The sequence below is a fragment of the Abramis brama genome (assembly GCF_963993115.1).
Source record: "Abramis brama genome assembly, chromosome: 1".
In the NCBI taxonomy this organism is placed as follows: domain Eukaryota; kingdom Metazoa; phylum Chordata; class Actinopteri; order Cypriniformes; family Leuciscidae; genus Abramis; species Abramis brama.
The window spans coordinates 73957552-73977715 of NC_139963.1; the positions used below are offsets into that span (position 1 = coordinate 73957552).

General features: G+C 36.9%; 2 protein-coding genes across 2 annotated transcripts in view; both read right to left on the reverse strand.

Annotated features, from left to right (window-relative positions):
• Positions 1 to 4500, reverse strand: part of LOC311095066 (uncharacterized protein) — a 31185-nt gene extending 26685 nt beyond the window's left edge. The window contains exons 1-2 of the mRNA XM_084133399.1: positions 4368 to 4500; positions 4196 to 4263 (exon numbers count right to left, since the gene is read on the reverse strand). Of these exons, the coding sequence (XP_083989525.1) occupies positions 4196 to 4262 (67 nt within the window). The 5' untranslated portion in view covers position 4263; positions 4368 to 4500. The remainder of the gene's footprint in view (positions 1 to 4195; positions 4264 to 4367) is intronic.
• The window catches only part of LOC311095130 (uncharacterized protein), a 467684-nt gene that overhangs the window by 191500 nt on the left and 256020 nt on the right, over positions 1 to 20164 (reverse strand). The gene's annotated exons all lie outside the window — the stretch shown is intronic.

Genomic DNA, 20164 nt, shown 5'->3' on the forward strand with positions numbered 1-20164 from the left:
TAATATTTGCAGCGTACAACATGCTAAGTCAGGAGATAGTCAGAAATCAGAAGGTCTTCCTAAGATGTGCCACATGGTCCATTCAAAGTGCCTTCAGTTTGATCTACCCTGGACAGAGATTTGCAGAAACACCAGACTACACATTAATCTACTAAAATGAATTCTAAAACTTCAGAATAATTCAAGATGTAACATTTATTTGTCAGGTAAAAATGTATCATGCCAATTACAGAAGTAAATTATTAAAAGCCAATTCAGAAAATATATGACATAATTTACTCAAAGATGACTCTAAAAGTAAGTAATGTTTTCCTGACAGAGACACACAGTAATGTGTTCAGTGTAAACGCCCACTGCTGTGATTGGCTGCTGTGAGACTTCAGTGTAAACGCCCACTGCTGTGATTGGCTGCTGTGAGACTTCAGTGTAAACGCCCACTGCTGTGATTGGCTGCTGTGAGACTTCAGTGTAAACGCCCTCTGCTGAGATTGGCTGCTGTGAGACTTCAGTGTAAACGCCCTCTGCTGTGATTGGCTGCTGTGAGACTTCAGTGTAAACGCCCACTGCTGAGATTGGCTGCTGTGAGACTTCAGTGTAAACGCCCACTGCTGTGATTGGCTGACATGCTTGCATATGAAATATTTAGCATTGCATGTGCAACTCTCACGAAAACTTTTACTATTACAGCTATTATACGTTTTTACTATTACAGCTATCGGTATTAACGAATCGTGAGAATTTTTTTAAGTATTTAGATCTATTCCCATCACATAAAAGGTTGCAGTGATGAGCATTGAGCAGATAACAGTCTGTTGATCGCGTGAAAAAAGATCTTATCAACGCAGTTTCTGTACTCATTAATGCTTTCACCAATGCAAACATGAGGTAAGTACAGTAAGAATTTTGTTGTGCAGTGTAACAGCGTCATTGATTGTTGCGGTATCCGATTATAGATAAACATCAACCACGCCTGTTGACATTCGCCTTTTTTTCAGGGGTGTTTTTCAAAAACGAGATTTAAATACGAAGGAGAAAACTATGGTGTTTGAGACTCACTGTATGTCATGTCCATGTACTGAACTCTTGTTATTTAACTATGCCAAGATAAATTCAATTTCAAATTCTAGGGCACCTTTAAATCAATGTTACAAGGTTTAGATGTTGATGGTTTATGGAAAATGTTTAGTCGCCATTATTGTGATCAATGTTTCCATTGGGTCAGTTTAGTTGGTCAGTTTGACTCTTAGCTTTTTATATGAGTTTGTGGTCTTTGAAACAGTGTTTACCAAAACACACAATTTGTTGCAAAGAAAGATGGAAACAAAGATGATCAGATGATATAGTTTTCAACAACATAAAGTAGAATAATTCACCAATCGTATCCCTGACCAAAAGTTTTTTGTTGTTGTTGTTGTTGTTAATAGATTATATTCACCAGCATTACTTTCTTGCCACAAATCAGACATTCTAATTTTGATTGTAAAATACATTAGCGTGACATGCTTCATACCGCAATGCATGCTGGGAGCCACCATAGTATAAAATCAGCATGCATGAAGCATGTCATCATTGTTGAGATTCATATGCTGATTATTGATGTCTGTGTGTGTCAAAATCTTTAAACAAATCCTACAATGAACTTAAAAATCTAAATTCAGAATGTCTGATCTGTTGCAAGAATGTATTTCCAGTGAATATAATCTATTAAAGGGGTGGTTGATTATGATTTCACTTTTCTAACTGTAGTTAGTGTGTAATGTTGCTGTTTGAGCATAAACAACATCTGCAAAGTTACAACGCTCAAAGTTCAAAGCAAAGGGAGATATTTGATTTTAAAGAAATCACTTTTTGAGGACTACAACAAACGACTGGTAGCGACTACACGACAAAATTTACATAAACCCTGCCTCCGGGAATACGATTTATAGATTATAGAGACAGAATATGCTAATCAATGACTAGACGATAACTACACATAAGCTACATAAATTAATGAACTATCCATTCAGAAATGTCCTGTTGCTTCTACATGTTGTCACTTCTTCTTGAGTCTCTCCATCATTGTCCGACTCCGGTTTGAACATAAAAGGCTAAAAGTTTGTGAAATGTTCAGTGCATGTGTGTGTGAGGTAAAACCGCCCCCTGTGCCGGGAGCAGCAGCTCATTTGCATTTAAAGGGAAACACAAAACGGTGTTTTTGCTCACTCTCAAAAATGTACAATTTTAACATGCTATATAAAAATATCTGTGGGGTATTTTGAGCTAAAACTTCACACACACTCTGGGGACATCAGAGACTTATTTTACATCTTGTGAAAAGGGCATTATACCACCCCTTTAATAACAAATAACCACTTTTGGTCAGGGGTAAAATTAGTGAATTATGGCACTGAAAACAATATCACTTGATCATCTTCTGGCTTTCTTTGCATAATGGTGACCAATCATTTTCAATAAATCATCAACATCTAAACCTCTGTTAATTGTAAAAAAATAACTTCTGCTGAGATCTTGACAGATTTATAGTCTTATATTTACATTTACATTTTACATTTACATTTATGCATTTGGCAGACGCTTTTATCCAAAGCGACTTACATTGTATTCAAGGTACACATTTTACATTTTGTCAGTTCTTGCTTTCCCTGGGAAACGAACCCATGAACTTGGCGTTGCTAGCGCCAATGCTCTACTGTTTGAGCTACAGGAAATATTTCCAGTGGATTTCAGGCTATTATAGTTGTTGTGTTTCATTTTATGAGAGTGCAAGCATAATATTGAACCAACATCACACTGTAACATTGATTCAATTCCATTACCATTGATTTTTGGATGAAATTAAAAAGAAATGTCAGCATTAATCGCAGGTGCAAAAGTGATGTTGGTTCAGTGTGGTTCACATTGACACATTAACATTGATTAAATGAACACTGAAGCAGTGTTAAAGTTAATGAGATAATTAAGTGATTAATTGAGTGATTATTGACCATTATCGTAGACACCTGGTGTTAACAATGTATAAAAAATGGCCTTAATCAAAATGACCTAGACATCAGAAAACCTTCCCAACATTCTCCTGTCTTCTTCTCTGATTAAATAATTGTACTATTAATTCTGTTACAGTCAATTCTAAAAATAACTAAAATATTTATGATTAATTATAATCTGTTAAAATAAATTATAAATTATAAATGTAACTCGTTACAGAAAGCAGAATCACTGAAGGAGAAAAAGCACAATCTTAAGTCACTCTTGTGGTGATCAGTGTTTTCTTTAGTTGGGCTCTTGACCCAGATTCAGTATATAAGATTCAGTTTAGCTCTATAAATGTTGTGTCTTTCACCAAAATTATTGTTTTGTTCATTTAATAACTGTTTGGTGACCCCTTGTGGCGACATGAGTAATTAGTGGGTCATTTGCCCTTTCACGTGTGAGACCACACCCCTACCCCCAGCAGAGAAGGTTATCCGATGCTTAGGTAAACTAAAAGGTAGGTAAAATGTGCTCCGGTGAAATTAGTGTTTTTGTAACTAAATATTTGTTAATTTCACGAATAATATTGAGAATAAAGTTTGTGGATGTTATGTAACAATATATAAATTGATGTTGATTGTATGTGACTAACTTTGTGAAGTTTGGATGCAACTTTCTCAATATATGCGTTGCATCTTTTCAAATCAAACGCAAATGAATCTCACATTTTTGTTTGCTTTTGTAGATGCATGTATGTGTAAATGCCCACTGTCGCCAGAGGATTTAGCCTATGTTTTCCCTTGTGTTACAGGTATGCTTTTATTTTTGATTCTTGACTGTTAAAACTGTTCTATTAAGACAAATTTGCGCTGCGTCGCAGTATATGTTGTTTTAAGCAACAGAGAGAAGGTTATCCGATGCTGAAGATGGTGATGCATGTATGTGTAAATGCCCACTGTCGCCAGAGGATATATATGTTTTCCCTTGTGTTGCAGTAAACAACGCATGAAACGCAGTTCTCCGTGTCCGTCTGTGATTTGAGTGCTGTCGGATGAGAAGCGTTACACGTAGCCTATTATATTTCAAAGTTTTTTCGTTCGACCGAAAAGGCATTATCATGTCCATGTAGGCTACCATGTCATATTTTCTCCATCATCATCCCCATGTCTCATTAGGAGCTCCGCTATTTTGCTTTAATAAATCCTGTGGGATATTCTCTTACCAGGAGGAGTTTCAGACCCCGTCGCCATTATCAGACTGCAGAAAGATCGCAGCGCAGGAAAATACATCCTAAAAACAATAAAGAGGCCTACATTAAAAAAATCTGTTATTCCTTATATTATCAATAAATCAACACATCTGCATGAAACCCGTTGCAGGAAATGCAAACTCACCAGGAGTCGAGCTGATGTTCAAGTTTGTCACAATAAGGTAAATTAGAGAGAATTTGGTCATAAGCATTAATAACTGGTTGTGGAGCTGATCTTTCTTCTGAAGTACTGCGATATCAGCCTTAAGCCACGCCCATTTCTCGAGCTGCAGCATCACGTGATATCGAAACTGAAAGATAATCTGATCATAAACCACACATCCATAGTCTATTATTGCTCTTATTATTGTTGAATAAATGGTTTTCAGTTTCATTCTATCAGCTCCAACATTCACGACCTGAAACACACCTAAAATCCTCTAACATTTTTCTTCCATTTTGTTTAAATGTGAGAAATCGATGTCATTTTGTGTCAAAAACCACATTCCAAGAAATAGTATCACTTGTTCTAATTCTTTTTTATTATATAATGTTAGATTTATACATCTACTTAGCCTATCTTTTTATTTGTAAGAAAATATATTTGGTTTTCTCTACAGAGAAGTTAAATCACCCATTCATATCTGATTGCATTTTATTAACAGTATAATCCACATTTCTGCCTCTAATCCAAAGTCATCTGTCTAGGGAGCGATGGTTTGATGAATAACTGAATAACTGTCCTGCTCCCGCATAAACACCAGCATTTGATCCGTGTCTGACACTGAACCTGAACTAACTTTAGCTGGACAATAACTTTATTCTAGAGCTGCTGTAAAGCCAAAACAATCTCTGTTACTGTAATCTCCTATTATCTCTGTAAAGCCGCTTTGGAACAATCATTGTTAAAGCGCTGTATTTGAAGATGGCTTGACTGTGTTTCTCTGAGTGTCCGGCAGGAGGCGCCACATCCTCTCCACTCTCACTGATGACGTCTGATCTTCCGCTTTTTCTTTTTCCCCCAATAACTTTATTGAACAGTATAAAAAACATAAATGTCCTGGTACAAAATATGAAATGTCTTAATCAGACAACAGACAAGCATAATAGCATAAGATAAAGAAAATATAAAGAAAAAAAGAAAAATACATTCCAGTAAATAATAAATAAATAAATAAATAAATAAAAGACTAGGTGTTTTCAGCAAGTTTAAGATCCTCTATCAAAGTAGGTAAGATTAAAGCATTCTTTTTCTTGATTAATTTTAACGATAAGAAGTAATTATACAGTTCCTTGTGAAGAACGTAAAAGTTTGGAAGTGTTTTCAAGAATCTATTCAGTTTGTGTAAAAAGAATTTCCCAAGAATAATAAATGTGTTTACTGGCAAGTCATGCGTTTCATCTTTCAGAAACATACCAAATATTGCATTTTCCTTTGTTAATACGGCTAAATCTTCAAATAACCAGTAATGAAAATCCTCCCAAAAGGCAGAGGCAAATTTACAGTCATAAAACAGATGTTCTGATCAACACAAAAAGAGCAAGAGTTAACATCAAGACCAAATCGACATCTTCAACATTCTCTGGATGTTTATTCATTATATGTTTACTCCATTAAGAATTTTAAAGTGCACTTACTTTGCTTTTGGTGCAACTGGAAATTTAAGACATTTTGTTCTTAAAATCTGAACTTCAACACTGGAAAAATATTGAAAGATTGAATTTTTATTTATTAAAAAAGTCTTTCCAAATTGTAGTATTGGGTAAATTTAGGTTAGTGAGAGAAACTCTTTTCACCAAAAGCTCAGGAAGACAGCGGGTTACATTAGTTCGAGATATGCTGAAAGACATCTGAATTATAGATTGTGGTGTTGCTTTTATAATGTTATCAAACTGTTCTCTGTCCAATAAATTACATTTTGAACAGAAGTTTGTAAAAGACATAACTCCAGTGTTAACTAATATATGCATCATTCCTTTCTCCCACAAATTTTCATAAGATAAAGATTTATTCCTAAAGACCACATATCTACAGTTCCACATGTTGTGAGGACTGAAATTATGCTTATAGATCATTTTCCAGTCAAGTAAAACCTGTTGATGAAACACTGATAACTAACAGAGTTTTTTAAGGTCATAATCACATTTAAGGAAAATATTGATGCTTCCTAATTTCATAAAGAATTGACTGGGGATATGAAACCAAAAGCTATTTTCATTTTTCAAAAAGGATCTTAACCAATTCGTTTTAATAGTACCATTAATACATTATACAATACAGCTCTCCTGTTCCCATGTTGAGACAAAGCGCAGAGGCGTTGTGTGTGTCTGTGTGTAAACATGATGGTTACTGTAGTTCTAGACTAAAAAGATTCAATATTCTTCAAAACTAATAAAATCATTGAAATGCTGAATACTCAGCAAACCTCCAATAACTAAATATGTTAAATAAAACATACATTTTTATGCATTTAATCTCACTTAATTGACCAATGTACTTGCTTCGGATCTTTGATGATTCAGCTAAACCAGAAACAAAATGTCAGGGTTTGGGGTTGAGGAGATGAAGCAAGGACTCAGTTGCAGGTAAAATGGGCTTTATTAATAATAAAAAATTAAACATCAAATATCAACTTTCTTAGAAATTAAATGACAATAAAATAATGTTTTAGTATGATAATAATTGTTTAGTTTTATAATCCATTCATTGTGTTTCCAATCTTTAAAATAATACAGTGAAAAGACAGTAATTATGTGATAAACATGTTTCCAACATGTTTTATTTTGTTACACTTACTGATGTTCATCGACAGTATCGTTACAACCGTCTACTACAGTATCGCATCAGGCAGTGCATTGTAGTCTCCCTGAGGAAAACTTTGATTCATTCGTTGCTATAGGAGAGGAAGAATTTTCTAAACTCGTTAAATCATCTAAATCGACAACATGTATGTTAAACCCTATACCGACTAAGCTACTGAAAGAGATGCTTCCAGAGGTCATAGATCCTCTACTTAATATCATTCATTTCGTCTTTGTCTCTACGTACCAAAAACCTTTAAGCTGGCTATGATTAAGCGTGCAGGGCAACCACCCAGTAGAGCATTACAATAATCTAGCCTTGAGGTCATGAAAGCATGAACTAATTGTTCTGCATTGGTCAATGAGAGCATATGGCGTAATTTAGATATATTTTTAAGATGGAAAAATGCGGTTTTACAGATACTAGACACGTGACTTTCAAATGAAAGATTGGTATCAAAGAGCACACCCAGGTTCCTAACCGACGACAAAGACTTAACAGAGCAGCCATCAAGTGTTAGACAGTATTCTAGGTTATTACGTGAGGAAGTTTTTTGTCCAATAATTAGAATCTGTTTTTTCAGAATTTAGTAGGAAATTACTATGCTATTTTATTCTATACCTTTATGAATTCTATTGAGAAACCATGAGAAAAAAGGTGAATAAAGACTGAGAGTCAATGTTTAGAAATTTATTATTATTATGTTTTGAACTATGCTGCGTTTTCCGGTGTGTTCGTTAATTATAAAAAAATGCAATTATTTTATATGAAAAAGTTAATAATTGTATTTTATTGAGAACATGTTTTAATTAGTCATATATATATATATATATATATATATATATATATATATATATATATATATATATATTTATATTGTAAGCAGCCAAGTCGATTACTTTAAGCAGCTGATGGCTGCTGGAAGGTGCTTGTTAATGGACGCGCTCGCTTGGGTGTTATTCACTGCAATGTCCACACCAAGTTAATATGCTTACATTTAGATTTATTTTACCGTGACTGGTCCTCATTTCTAGTAAGCAAGAGTCCAACAAACAGTCAATAAATCCACAGTTCCAAGTCCTTCACCAATACAGATTTCCTCAGCATGGCATACAGTGTAGCATAGCTTAGCGGTCAAAAAACTGTGTGCACCTTCCCTCCAGCAACATATGTCACCTGAAGGAAGGTTCCTACCTATATGCAGCAACCAATTACCCAAAAGAGAGACCCCTACTGGACACACACTTACATAAGGTTTAAATAAAGACAAAATGGCTCTTACATACCGGCCCCTAATTGGGATGAATCAAACATACCAATTCCCAACACATAACAAAGAGCCACACATAAATACAAATAGTGAAACTTAAATAACGATAGTGATAACAAAACCCCTTAGCCCATAGACTCGTGTAAAAAACAAAGCTTCGCTACAGGCCTGTCTATAACACTGGTCTTAGTTTGTAAACGGACAGAGCGAACCAACCCCTTTGTGTCAGGGAATGTTTCCAAAACTCTTCCGAGTGGCCAGGAGCCTCGAGGCGCCGTTGAATCCATAATGGTCACAATGTCTCCAGGCTTGAGGCTATTCTTAGTTTTATTCCATTTCTGCCTCTCCTGCAGCAAAGGTAAGTATTCTCTCACCCATCTCTTCCAAAAGAGATCGGAAATGTATTGGACCTGTCTCCACCTTCTTTTTATGTACAAATCATGTGCATCAAACAATCCAGGGGATAATGTCGGTTTTCCTTTCAGCAACATAATATGATTAGGGGTCAGAGCTTCAAGATCCATTGGATCATCAGACAATTTGGTGATTGGTCGATCGTTTAAGATGGCCTCAACTTCACACAGGACCGTATGGAAACCATCGTCATCAAGCATCTGCTGTTGGAGAACTGCAGTGAGGATTTTCCTCAACATGCGGATGACTCGCTCCCAAACCCCACCATAATGGGATCCAGCAGGAGGATTGAAACTCCACTTAATGCCCTTCTGGCATAAAACTCCTTGAATGTTAGCCTGATTCAATGATGAAAGTGCCTCTCTAAGTTCTCTCTTTGCCCCTATGAAATTTATACCATTATCTGATAGAAGATGCTCCACTTGTCCTCTTCTACTGATAAATCGGCGCAGAGCATTAATACAGGCATCCGTGTCAAGAGAAGTAGCCAATTCAAGGTGAACTGTTCTGCTGGCCAAGCAGGTGAAGATGACACCATAACGCTTCGCTGTGCCTCTTCCCTTCTTCACCACTATTGGTCCAAAATAGTCAACACCTGTGTTGGTAAATGGTGGATGGTCTGGCAGAATCCTCTCCTTGGGTAGGTCAGCCATCTTCTGCCCCATCATCCGGCCATTATAAATTTTACAGAAACAACATTCTGCTATGATCTTTCTAACAGCTGAGGTGGCACCTGTGATCCAATACCTCCTCCTTAATGTAGACAACATGTGGTTACGCCCACTATGCCCAAGCTGTTGATGTAAATCCTTCAGTATGAGGGTAGACACATGCTGATCTTTAGTGAGGAGTAGTGGATATTTTGTGTCTTCTGGCAAAGAGCCTCGTGTCAGCCGCCCTCCGACTCTCAAAAGCCCATCATCCAACCATGGGTCCAGCTTATAGATGGTACTCTTTTTGCTCACTATATCCTTTCCAGAAGACAAAGCAGCGATCTCCTCAGGGAATCTTTGCTGTTGGCAGTAGCAAATTATGGCCAGCTCAGCTTCCATACGATCTTCTGCTGACAAAGGTTGTCCTCCTGTTGCACCTTTAACTATTCGACTCTCTTGCACCAAGGCACTTTGCTTGTTGGCATCAGCAATATCTGCCTCCATCCTCTTGCGAATTCTTCTCAACAATAATATCCTCTTCAACCTAAGCAACCAGGCAACTGCTACTCGAAGTTTCCTCCAATCTGAAAAGTAAGCCATCAGCCAATCTGTACCCTTCAGTGAACCTTGAGTATTTACCACATTTACAACAGCTTCTTTCTTGACCTCGAGGTCGTCAACCCATACTGCAGTGTGTACAAGGTTTTTGGGCCACTCCTCTTCTGGTTTGTACAGAAACTTGGGACCTTCTATCCATCGGTTTTTCTTAATAAAATCTCCAGCCCTCCTTCCTCTGGATGCATCATCAGCTGGATTCTCTTTTGAGCCAACATATCGCCACTGTGATGTCTTTGTGCTTTCTCTGATAATAGAGACTCTGTTCGCAACAAAAGTATGAAAACGCTTGTCCTCATTCATGACATACTTGAGCACAGATGTGCTGTCTGTCCAAAAGACAGATTCTTGCAACTGGAGCCTCAACTCTTTCTTTAACATCAGGTCAACACGAACAGCAAGCACAGCAGCAGTTAACTCCAAACGGGGAACAGTGATGACCTTTAAAGGCGTTACTCTGGCTTTGCCCATGAGGAAGGCAACATGAATGTCACCGTTGCTATTCTGGATTCTAAGGTAAGTGACCGTGCCATACCCCTGTTCGCTTGCGTCAGAAAAATTATGAAGTTGAGCATTTATGCAAGACCCACAGCTTATGGGCTTAACGCATCTCTCAACTTTGAATTCAGACAGTGCATTCAGCTCCTTCAACCACCTTGTCCAGTCACGCAAAATGTCGTAGGGCACAGTCTCATCCCATCCGAAATTCCTCCGACATAACTCCTGTAGCAGGATCTTAGCAGGCAGCACAACTGGTGCCAAAAATCCAAGTGGATCATATACTGAACTGGAAACTGATAACATCCCACGTCTTGTGCAGGACTTCTCCTGGACCTCCATTTTGAACTTAAATGAGTCAGTTTCCGCACACCACAGCAATCCAAGTGCTCTCTCAACCGGCAGGCTGTCCCTGTCCAGATCCAGCTCCTTCCACTCTTTGGCTCGGTGCTCCTCGGGAATGGTTTGCAGGACAGTGCGCTTGTTGCTACTCCATTTTGTCAGAGTGAAACCTCCTCGCTGACAAAGAATGGAAAGATCATTAACTAAACAAACTGCTTCATCTTCAGAAGCCACACTCTTAAGGCAATCATCTACATAGAAGTTTTCTTTGAGAGTCTGAACAACCTCTTCTCGGAACTCAGATTGATGATCATCTGCTGTTTTTCTCAAAGCAAAGGCAGCACAACTTGGAGAAGAGACAGCCCCGAAGAGATGGACATTCATGCGAAACACTGCCACTTCTTTTGTAAAATCTCCGTTCTGCCACCACAAAAAACGGATAAAGTCCCGGTCCTCTTCCACCCGAACCTGATGAAACATTGATTGTATGTCACCCATGACCGCTATAGACTTCTGCCTAAACCTCAAGAGGACTCCAATCAATGTGCTTGTGAAATTGGGACCTTGTAAAAGGACTTACCCAACCAATTACCCAAAAGAGAGACCCCTACTGGACACACACTTACATAAGGTTTAAATAAAGACAAAATGGCTCTTATATATATATATATATATATATATATATATATTTTTTTTTTTTTTTTTTTTTTTTTTTAGATCAGAATACATTTTAATCTGTCATATAATATTGTAATAAACCTCTAGGCTGGGGTTTCTTTTAAGAGGTTTAATTAGATTTCAATGGAGGACAGAGGGTACACCACACCACAGGCTTTAATAGAAAATATTACTTTATTGACAATGTTCAATTTAGAAAAGTAGTCATTATGTGAAACAGCATTTAGTTCATCAAACATCAACTCAGTACGCTCACTAGGACAAACGGCGATACACAAGTGAAACTCCAAACACGTCACTCCACTGCACTCTAGTGGTTAACCTCAGACCAGCACAGCACAATATAAATCGTGATCACACAGCAATCAGGTTTTTAAGTGGAAAATCAGCACGTCCCTAGTCCAGCATACACGAATTATAATGGCCGTAAACCTCAAAATCTTAAAATACAACATACACACTCACTCATACATGCTCACAATGGTAATTAAAATATAGAACACTTCCCCGTTTCCATGACACAAGACCCCGACCCGGGGGAATCAGCCGTGCCAGGCAGTCCACAACAGCACGCGCTCTCCTCAGCGTTGTTCCCGTCCCCACAGTCACGACAATTAATCACTGGTTCTGGCCTGAATTAGTCCTCTTTGGCCGTCACAGCTCTCTTTAGAACTTATAAAGTGTCTTTGGGCTTTACGAGGTCTCTTTGGGCAGCACGGCTCTCAACCGTTCCTGGAACATGTGGCCATAGCGCTCCTACACCCCAGCCCCACTATTATCTACACAGGTCGGTCTAGCTAGCTATCTTCGTTGCCGGATAAACCCTAACGGTCTCGAGCAACACAAAACGTCCCCCTTTCTTTCCTCTCCGCTTCTCTCACTCTCCTTAAATCTCCTCACTCCAGGTGAGATCAATTATCTCTTCCTTCAGGCCATCAATGAAATGTGCTGCAGAAAGTTTCAGATGGGCCGAACCAAACCAGGAAGACAAATCCCCAGCGTTCATCACAGATGGTTTGATGAATAACTCCCGCATAAACACCAGCATTTTGTTAAAACCGTTAAATATATAACCGTTAAAGTTCATTTAGAAATTGTTACTTGAAATAACAATCTACTGATTATTGGACGGAAAACAAAACTGAACATTTAGAATAAACTCTTAATATAAAAAGTAATATTTTATTAGTATATGAAAATAAAATACTATTTTAAATAAAATAAAAAATAAAAAAATTCCCGTATTTAACCCCATTTTCTGACAGGTGTATTCATTGTTTTGGCATGTTATCAAGCTGATGATGTTTATATTCAGTACTATCAAATGATATAAAATTTCCATTGTCATAAGATTATGAGTCTGCAACTTCTCAATAAAGGTATCAACATTTTTCAAGGTAACAAAATAATTTTGAAAGAACTATAATGAAACTGTCATTTATATTCGACATTCTTTTCTTTCTTATGAGCCAGAAAAACACACTAAATTTAAGCTATAGTATATAGGATACATATCTGTAAAAATAAGTCTAATATTATTTATATTTATGTAAAAAAAAAAAAATCCCCATTCTAACCGTGAGACACTTTTTCATTGTTTTTAAAGAGGGTTTTTTTGTATTCATTTATTTATGTATTGATTGATTGCATGTTATCAATCTGATTTTGTTTACCGGTATTAGATTTTGATATTAGATATTGTTAAATAAAACATGAACAGTATAATAGAAACACTCAAAATATGTCGTTGTCCTGCAGAGTTTCGCTCATAGGACGGTTTTGCATGTTAAAATATTTAATGGTTTGATTTTTGAGTATGTGAGACAATTTGATTTAATCTTCCCTGTTTCTGAGAAGATCTCAGTGACCGGCAGCCGTCGACTGATCAGCCCTGCAAACCTGCTGGTGGACCGTGGAGATATGCACTCATCCCAGATAAACCAAACTTATCTTGGAAATAGTTGTCAAAAGTACTGTAAGGCCTAGAACAATTTATTTTGTAGTAAATGTACAAATTAATTGACATGACAAAAATAAATGTACAGAATAGTTTCTTTATTACATTTACAAGTTAGCCTATAATTTGCATTACAGAAATAAACAATGCGCAGAAATTATTTTTGTTTCAATTACAAATTATAACTTACATAAAAATAATGTATACGATTGTTTCATTTACAAATTTTAATTTACATAACCAAAAGTTTATTTCTCTACCAATCTGTGGAGAAGAGAAAACTATCTGTCCATTCTCCCCCTGCTCTCCTGTGATCTCCTCTCCTCTGTCTCTCTGAAACTTCACGTCCTCCTCCCTGAATATCTCCATCAGCTCCTCCTCTCCGTCTCGAAAAAATCACACAGACGTTATTTAGTAATTTAACATTATTTTATTTACTTTACATTACTTTATTTTCAACACAAAAATTAAATGTGTGTGTGTGTAAACATTCTCAGCATGAAGTGTGTCTGTTCCTGTGGGTCAAAATCACAAATCATCCAGATTTGACTCGTAGATCTCTGCGAATGAAAAAAGGGGCGACTCTTGTAGAAAGCTGTAGCTGTTAGGATGGAGTGCTTGAACACCGCTCATTATGTTGCAGTTGGGCTTGGAGAAACGTTTCTGCAATTCCCCAATAACAGAGTCAAGGATTGGACAGAAGATGTTCTTTCTTTCTAAAACCATCTTTGTCATCTTGGTCACTTGTATGCGCGCCAACAGTGGATGTCACTACAGATCCTTCTAGTCTAGAGCTGGTCTTACGTTGCCTTTTTTTCACACTTTCAATGCTGATATTACACCTTTGAGCTGTGTTTAAGATTTCTCTCCATAGCTCATCACAAAAGGATTCTTCTATGTAACTCTTAAATGTGTCCTGAAGTGCTTCAATAAGCTCGACAGCTCTCGCTAGGTCTAGTGACGGTGATTGAAGCATATCAGATAGAAGCTTGGTGTCACCCAGCACTTTGCAGAATGTTGCTAGAAGCCCAATGAAAGGCAAGTCAATTTGGGCAAGAAGACCCCGTGCCTCCACAGACCGGTCCCCACTTCTCTCTTCAGCAATATCTTCAAGGACACACAGCACTGCAGGTAACCTGTCCATCATATTACGGCAGGCAAAGTGCCTGCATGCCCATCTTGTGTCGCTAAGCTTCTGAAGCTCTCTAGGCTGACCTCCATACATTTCTTTCTGAACTTCAAGCCATTTGTGGTGAATGTATGAGCCTGACATGAAGACATATCCAGTAAAGAACAGAAACATGATGCCTCATGGACTGACTTGACAGTATTAACTAAAATTAAGTTCAGGCAATGTGCATTGCAATGCACACAGAACGCATGTTTTGCCACTGCCTTTATGCTGTATGTTTTCCACTCATTACAGACGCCCCATCATATCCCTGGCCTACAAGATTGCTTCTGTAACCCAATCCATATCTCTCAAGACAATTGATGATCTTCTCTGTCAACCCTTCAGCATTTAAACTATCAGCTTTTTGAAAATGTGCTGCACCCTTATAATAATATCTCAGGACCAGGGAAATTTGTTCTTTTTTTCTCATGTCCTTAGTTTCATCAGCTAGAACACTGAATGACTCGTTTCCTTTGACTTCTTTTATGATATTTTGTCGAATATGGAAGTAAAATAATGTCAAATGTTTTTGAAATAAAAAGCCTGTTGAATTGCACTACTTGAAAAAACATAGGCATTGCATTAACCATGCTTGCATTTTAATGCATTGTATTTTTAAGGCTTGCATTTGTATGGGCTGAAATTCAACATGGTTGAATATTTAAGCTGTGAATATTTCAATTAAAAACATTTCAAACACCGTTTCATTATTAAAAATTCAATAATCCATCTTCACCTTTCATATTTCACTTCCAAAATATTCAAACTGTTTAAAAATACAACCAATAATATTCAACAGGCAATTTTCGGTCCATTTTATTTCGCTTTGCAAATTCGCTTCCACAAATTCAGTGGTTCAAATTCGACAGTAAATTCAACATTGACGTCCAGGAACTGCAGGAAAAGCAGAAGATTGCCGAGCATACTCTCCATCTGCTGTTAGTCGACTTCACCAGCGGGTGGTGCAACAGCGCGTGTTGTAGACGAAGACCAGCAAAATTAGAGCAAGTCATTCATTCATAAAACTCATTTACAGCAATGTAAGTGTATTTGTGATTATTATGACGGCTGTTTTATGTTAAATTAAGTGCCTTCACGGTTACTATTCCTGTGTAGCCTACATGCATCTTTCTCTACCGTGAACGAGATTAATATTCCCCGATGCGGATATACAGATCCAATGTTACATTTTTGAGGTTGACATATATTTCTCTTGGTTGTTTAGTTGCCTTAACTTTATATTGTGGCGATGTGCTGCATGCAGGCTATTAGGGTTTCCCTCAATACTTCAGGATTCCCCTGCTGGACATATACAACGCTTAACTTAGCTTAATGGACTAACGTTACAGTGATGTAAAAGACCAAACTCGCAGGCAAGCAGATGGACTCAGAATAACGCGCAAAGTTTAATGCTGAGCGTTTCCCAGTGATCGACTGGCATAAAGTTGGCTTGATGATGGACATTCGCACATTTAGGGACCGTCTCTAAAGTGTATACGACTTTGTGTTACAACCATACCCGGTCTCCCCTATACACGTTTCTAACTCCGATAGCATTTGAATAGAACGAGTTACAGTCATAAAACCAACTGTAAAGTGTTCATGTAGTGTCAGGCATAATGCGCACCCTTTGGATTTTTGATATTTATTCAAATAAATTTAAGTTTGCTACTGAAGTTAGAAACTTGTATGCCAATGTTGTATGCAACTTTAGAGACGGTCCCTAAATGTGCGAATGTCCAATGTCAAGCCAATTTTACATTTAGTCATTTAGCAGAAGCTTTTCCAAAGCGATTTTCAGTTAAACTAACAATAGGACAACAATATGCAAGTGCTATGACAGTTTAAGCTAATGCAATACACGTAGGCATACTATATATATATATATATATATAGAGAGAGAGAGAGAGAGAGAGAGCGAGAGAGAGAGAGAGAGAAAGTGTTAGTATTAATTGATTAAGTGTTGATTTTATGCCAGTATATCACGAAACGCTCAGCATGAAACTTTGCGCGTTAAGTTCATATTCTGAGTCCATCTTCTTGCCTGTAGCCTATATAGTAGCCTACAGCCTACTTCCATAATAAGGTGCAAGATTGGTCTTTCATATCACTGTAATAGTCCATTAAGCTTTTTGTCCCAACGGAAGGGGAATCCTTGAGTATGAGGTATTGAGGGAAACCGATTATAATCCCGTTCATGGTAGAGAAAGCTGCTGACATGTAGGCTACACAGGGAAAGTAATAATGAAGTTATTGAAACATAAACACAGCTTTTGTGTGTTTATCATCTTTTCCGCATATACTGACACAGATAATCATTTTCATTTTATGAATGAATGTCTTCGTCAACAACAAGCGCTTTTGCACCATCTGATGGTGAAGTCGACTAACAGCAGATGGAGAGTATGTTCGGCAATCTTCTGCTTTTCCTGCAGTTCCTGGACGTCAATGTTGAATTTACTGTCGAATTTGAACCACTGAATTTGTGGAAGCGAATTTGCAAAGCGAAAAAAATTGGACCGAAAATTGCCTGTTGAATATTATTGGTTGTATTTTTAAACAATTTGAATATTTTGGAAGTGAAATATGAAAGGTGAATATGGATTATTGAATTTTTAATAATGAAAAGGTGTTTGAAATGTTTTTAATTGAAATATTCACAGCTTAAATATTCAACCATGTTGAATTTCAGCCCATAAAAATGCAAGCCCTAAAAATACAATGCATTAAAATGCAAGCATGGTTAATGCAATGCCTATGTTTTTTCAAGTAGTGCAATTCAACAGGCTTTTTATTTCAAAAACATTTGACATTATTTTACTTCCATAGTCGAACCATCTCTGCCAAACACTCCAGGATTTCTTTTTGCGTGGTATTACTTGTGTACTCAGCATTTCCGCTGAACAGTTTTTTCTTCACTATTGGGTCATGTTTTGCTATTTGCTCGAATATGGCCAGAAAGTTCCCCCTATTCTCAGACTCCTCTGACTCACGATGGCCTCTTCTGGGAATATGTTGTGTAGCAGTCAGCAGGAGAACATCTGCCACGGTTTTTATATAGTCCTGATTCTCTTTGACTCTTTTTAGGTAGTCTTTATTAATTGATTTCAACAAAGATGTGTTGCTCTCAGCTCCCCTTTTGTAGTCAGACCATGCCAACATTGCATTTACATGGTGCTCTGATTTGGCATGCATTGCAAACCCACCGTCCTTATATACACTGTTAGCCCTTGCTGTAAAAAAAGGCCAAATTCTGACAATATCATACCATTTTCCATTAAAACAGTAATATAGCGTAGGAAACAAAAACAGCCTACAGGAATATACTGTGAATTAACAGTGCTCAAAATCGACACTCAGAGGCTGTTTTCCCAATCCCAATTACCCTCATTCACTATTCCCTAATAGTTCACTAATAGTCCACTTGAATGAAAAGAAGTGAGTGAATTGAGAAACTGATGAACACCTGATAAGCAGAATCACTGAAGGACAGAGAAACAAGAACAGAAAAAAGAGAAACACAAAAACTACAACTGACTTCCAGGAACACTGAGTGTGAAACCAGTTTACAAGCCAGTTTACGATTATTTCTTTCATACATGTACAAAAGTTCTTGTTGAGAATTAACAGAGATTTAGTTAATAATAAAGTTTGTTGTCACCATGATGGAGATCAGTATTTGCTTTAGTTGGTCTCTTGTCCCTAGACTTCTTACCTTTCATCTCTCTCTGACTGCTGTAACAGTGAGTTTATAAAACACATTTGTTATAGCAAGAAAGAGCCAAGAGAAGATGATCAGGTGTTTTTAGATTTTGTGATGATGTCACAATTATTCCGTACATGTCTGATTCTCTGATCTTTCCTGCATATATTATTTGAGTTTATGGGTATTTCATAATTAGCATATATCTGTGAAATAAATATTTCTGTAATATTTCTGTAATCAGGTCTTCTGAAGAATATCAAAATCATATAGTGCTCTAAAACATTTTAAACTCCTGCTTATCCTGGACACACACAGACATCAACAATCATCATATGAATCTCAACAATGGTGACAATCAAAAGTATCATGTCGCAATGCATGCTGGGTTCCAGGATAATATAAACTCCCAGAATGCACTGCTGCATGAATAAAAAAAAATAAAAAAATATTGCAACCACTGTTGAGATTCATGTACTAAATTGTGATATCTCTGTGTTTCTTTAAGACAGTAGCTCTGTTTTTTTTTTTTGTTTTTTTTTTGGTTTATGCATGATGTGTTAAAAAAAGAGTCATTGTAATGTATTGCTGTGGTTTCACAGTGGTGCTAATGAAACACTTTTGATTGAGGATTAAACTCTGAACGAGTGAGAATGAATTTCCTTAGTGAATGAACAGGCTATATGATGATTTTGTCATCATAATCGTTATAACTACAATCATTCATAAACTGTGTGTGTGCACAAGTGTGACTTACAAAAACACAGCTCAAGCAGCAAAAGAAGCACTAATGTTTTAGCATCAGCAACCCAACTAAAGCAAACACTGATCTCTATAACGGTAACTTCAATAACCAAACATTTTCAATTAAACATCTCAATAACAACTTCTGTAGATGTATGACAGAAATAAAGTCATACTGGTTAATAATAAGTGTAATAATGTGTAATGGCTGGAAGTCAGTTGTAGTTCTTGTGTTTCTCTATTTTCTGTTCTAACAGCAGGTGTTCATCACTAATGCTCAACAATCACTTACATATTCCCTTAATTATCTCACTGCAACACTGTCTCAACGTTACTTTTTACTCTTTGTAGTGTGGATTTCCTGTGGGGTTGAAAGGGTTAACAGTGTAAGATAAAAAGACACACCCACAAAATGAATTTTACAGTAATAAACTGTAAGTTATAAAACAGGGTTATACTGGCAACACTGTTGCCAGTATTTTACTGTAAAATGTATTTTTTGGGTCACCATTGTGCAGAAGAGTAGAGCCTGTGCTTCAGTCCAGGAGAAGATCTACAAACATTGATGATTTGCTGCATGTTGCTTTATTTAAAAAGCAGTGACTGTGTAGTTGCTGGTCCAGTGGAAATCTCTTTATTTACAAAAGTTTTGTTGTGGTTTCAAATGAAATAAGTTCACAGTAATACTTTGCTCACGTTAATGATGCATTATACAATTTAGTTAATACATTTAAATGACAGTTGGTTATTTATAAATATATATAAATTAGTTAACTCGAGTTTTAGTGCACTTTTACAGTAACATACTGTAGATTACAGTAAAGAACTGTACAAATAACTGTAAAAAACAGTGTTGCCAGTATTTTACTGTAAAAAAAACCCGGTAAGGGCTAACAGTGTAGTGCTTTTTTCCAGTTTGCAAAACCAGAGCTTGAAGTGAAGGCAGATTGAGGGGCAGAAGGGAGAGAAAAATGTCTGCATACAAAACAATGGGCCGAGTTCTGGCTTTGTGAATATTCTATCCATGGATATTCTTTATACCATGTAGAATTAAATGCCCTACTTTTTTTTTCCCTTGCTGTGTTCTAGGA